The sequence below is a fragment of the Epinephelus moara genome, chromosome 19, assembly GCF_006386435.1.
Source record: "Epinephelus moara isolate mb chromosome 19, YSFRI_EMoa_1.0, whole genome shotgun sequence".
Taxonomy (NCBI): domain Eukaryota; kingdom Metazoa; phylum Chordata; class Actinopteri; order Perciformes; family Serranidae; genus Epinephelus; species Epinephelus moara.
This window is the reverse complement of record NC_065524.1, coordinates 8956119-8958008: the sequence shown is the minus strand read 5'-3', so window position 1 is coordinate 8958008 and position 1890 is coordinate 8956119. Positions and strand designations below refer to the sequence as shown.

Sequence of the window (1890 nt, the reverse complement as noted above, 5' to 3'; positions counted from 1 at the left end):
GTCACAGAGACTAAGGAATAATGTTAATATAACATACTGATCTCACCGACAACAATAGTACAGCCAGAATATTCGCATTTAAAAAAAAAAATTTACGGTCCGCAAATCATGTTTATGTTTTGAATTTGTGTTTTGGCCTGTTGTGCCACCCACCGCCGTCTACCAGTCACGCAGTCAGTAGAGTCTAAGCATCAGTTAAAGTTACGACTGAGCTATAGCAGCACGGCAAGCAGCATTAGCAGTCTCCTCAGCTGTATCCCGGCAGCAGCGTTAGCAGCAGAGAAGCTGGACTTGCTCGAACGGTCCGCTGGAAAACCGAAGATCATGGACGCGGCGACGCAGCCCTGCCACGGCAGCCGCCCGTGGGCAAACAAATCAGTCTCCAGCGTGCCGCTGTCCAGCAACCTCGAATCTGTAGGGGAGGGGGGACGGCAGTATTTTGAATTTGAGTGCAGTAACCGTTTTTGCCACATTCTTACATACAGCGCCTTTAACAACTCGACTCACTCTGCCTAAAGGTAAGGGAATCAGCCTACCAGCCCCTCCAGTGCTCACTAATTACCATCAATATAACTTCCCATATAAAATTACCTAGCAAAACTCCAAATATCTCAATCCCAAAAGTCTTAAAAGTGGAGTTCTTGCAACCAAAAATAGAGTAATTTAAACAGCGGTCATTCAGTGTGGGTTTAACCTGGGTAGGCCTCCCTTCAATGGGCACATCATGTCTTTGCCATGAACTTTCTTTGCCCTGCAGCAGCCCCTCAGTAAGGCCCACTAACTGACCACCCTAACAAGATCTCCTCACTGGAACTGTAAAGGTGCAAATCCTCAAGATGCATGAAATCCTGCCCACCATCATCGCCCCTCCAGTTTACCATGAAAGCAGCTTTAGTTGTGCTCTGTGGCTGTCTCCAGATGATAACAACAGCGAAGACCAGTGTCAGCACGAGGACACAGACAAGCAGCACGCTCCAAAGCTCTCGTCTGCGGAGGGAATGCAGAGCCTCGGACAACAGCACGCTTAAAACGATCACCAGGAACACTGGGGAGAAATCAGAGCTGTCAGGAAAAACTAATAATTGGAATTTTGTTTTGTGCCCAAATTTCTAATGGGGAAATTTGTTTGTGGATTTATGTTTCAGTAACTCTGGATAGTGGCACTGTGGGCACCCTATAATTAAAAATTCAGTATGGTTGGCAACAAGTGTGAGTGCAGAAAACTATCAAACTATGAGGTAAGAGTCTGTTGAACAGACAACCTGATCTCACAGAAATACATGAAATGACCACAACTTCTTAACACCGCATTCCGTGGCAGCACGTAATGGGTTGAAATTACGTGCTGGTACCGCGGAAACAATGCCATGTAAAGTCAATTAGGATCCAATGTCGTGGTGTCCACATGGATTCCCTGATTCAACGACGTCACATCAACCTCATTTTCCTCAATGATATCTTTAACATTCCTGTATACACACAAAAACACGAAAGTGTCCTCGATAACTCAACAATATGACAGGTTAATGTCAAGGCCATAAAATAAAGCTTTTGATAGCGTAGGACTTTAAGAGCATTGCGCTGTGGGCGGATGGGGCGTATTCCACTACTGTTTTGTAGCTACTGTCTGCCGTCTGTGGGCTAAGCTGCCCGGCCGCCCCCCCCCAATCCTGCTGACAAATGCAAAAATGTGGCTGTGCTTGTTTAAAAAAGGATTATTATACTGTTAAATTTAATTAAACATTAGTTTTTCAGTTTTTTCAGTGTGAAACCATCTAGTGGTTAAAACAAATTACCAACATCTCCATGCTGTCTAGATGCAATATGTGTATTTTCAGATTTTTGTTTCGATAACTCAATTTTTTACAGTGGTTTGAAATCTGCTTTTCC

The 1890-nt window shown here is 44.4% G+C and overlaps 1 protein-coding gene across 1 annotated transcript in view; it reads right to left on the bottom strand.

Annotated features, from left to right (window-relative positions):
- LOC126406597 (cationic amino acid transporter 2-like) overlaps window positions 1-1890 on the bottom strand; it is a 22123-nt gene that overhangs the window by 8574 nt on the left and 11659 nt on the right. The window contains exon 9 of the mRNA XM_050070966.1: window positions 879-1109. Coding sequence (XP_049926923.1) covers window positions 879-1109 — 231 coding nt within the window. The remainder of the gene's footprint in view (window positions 1-878; window positions 1110-1890) is intronic.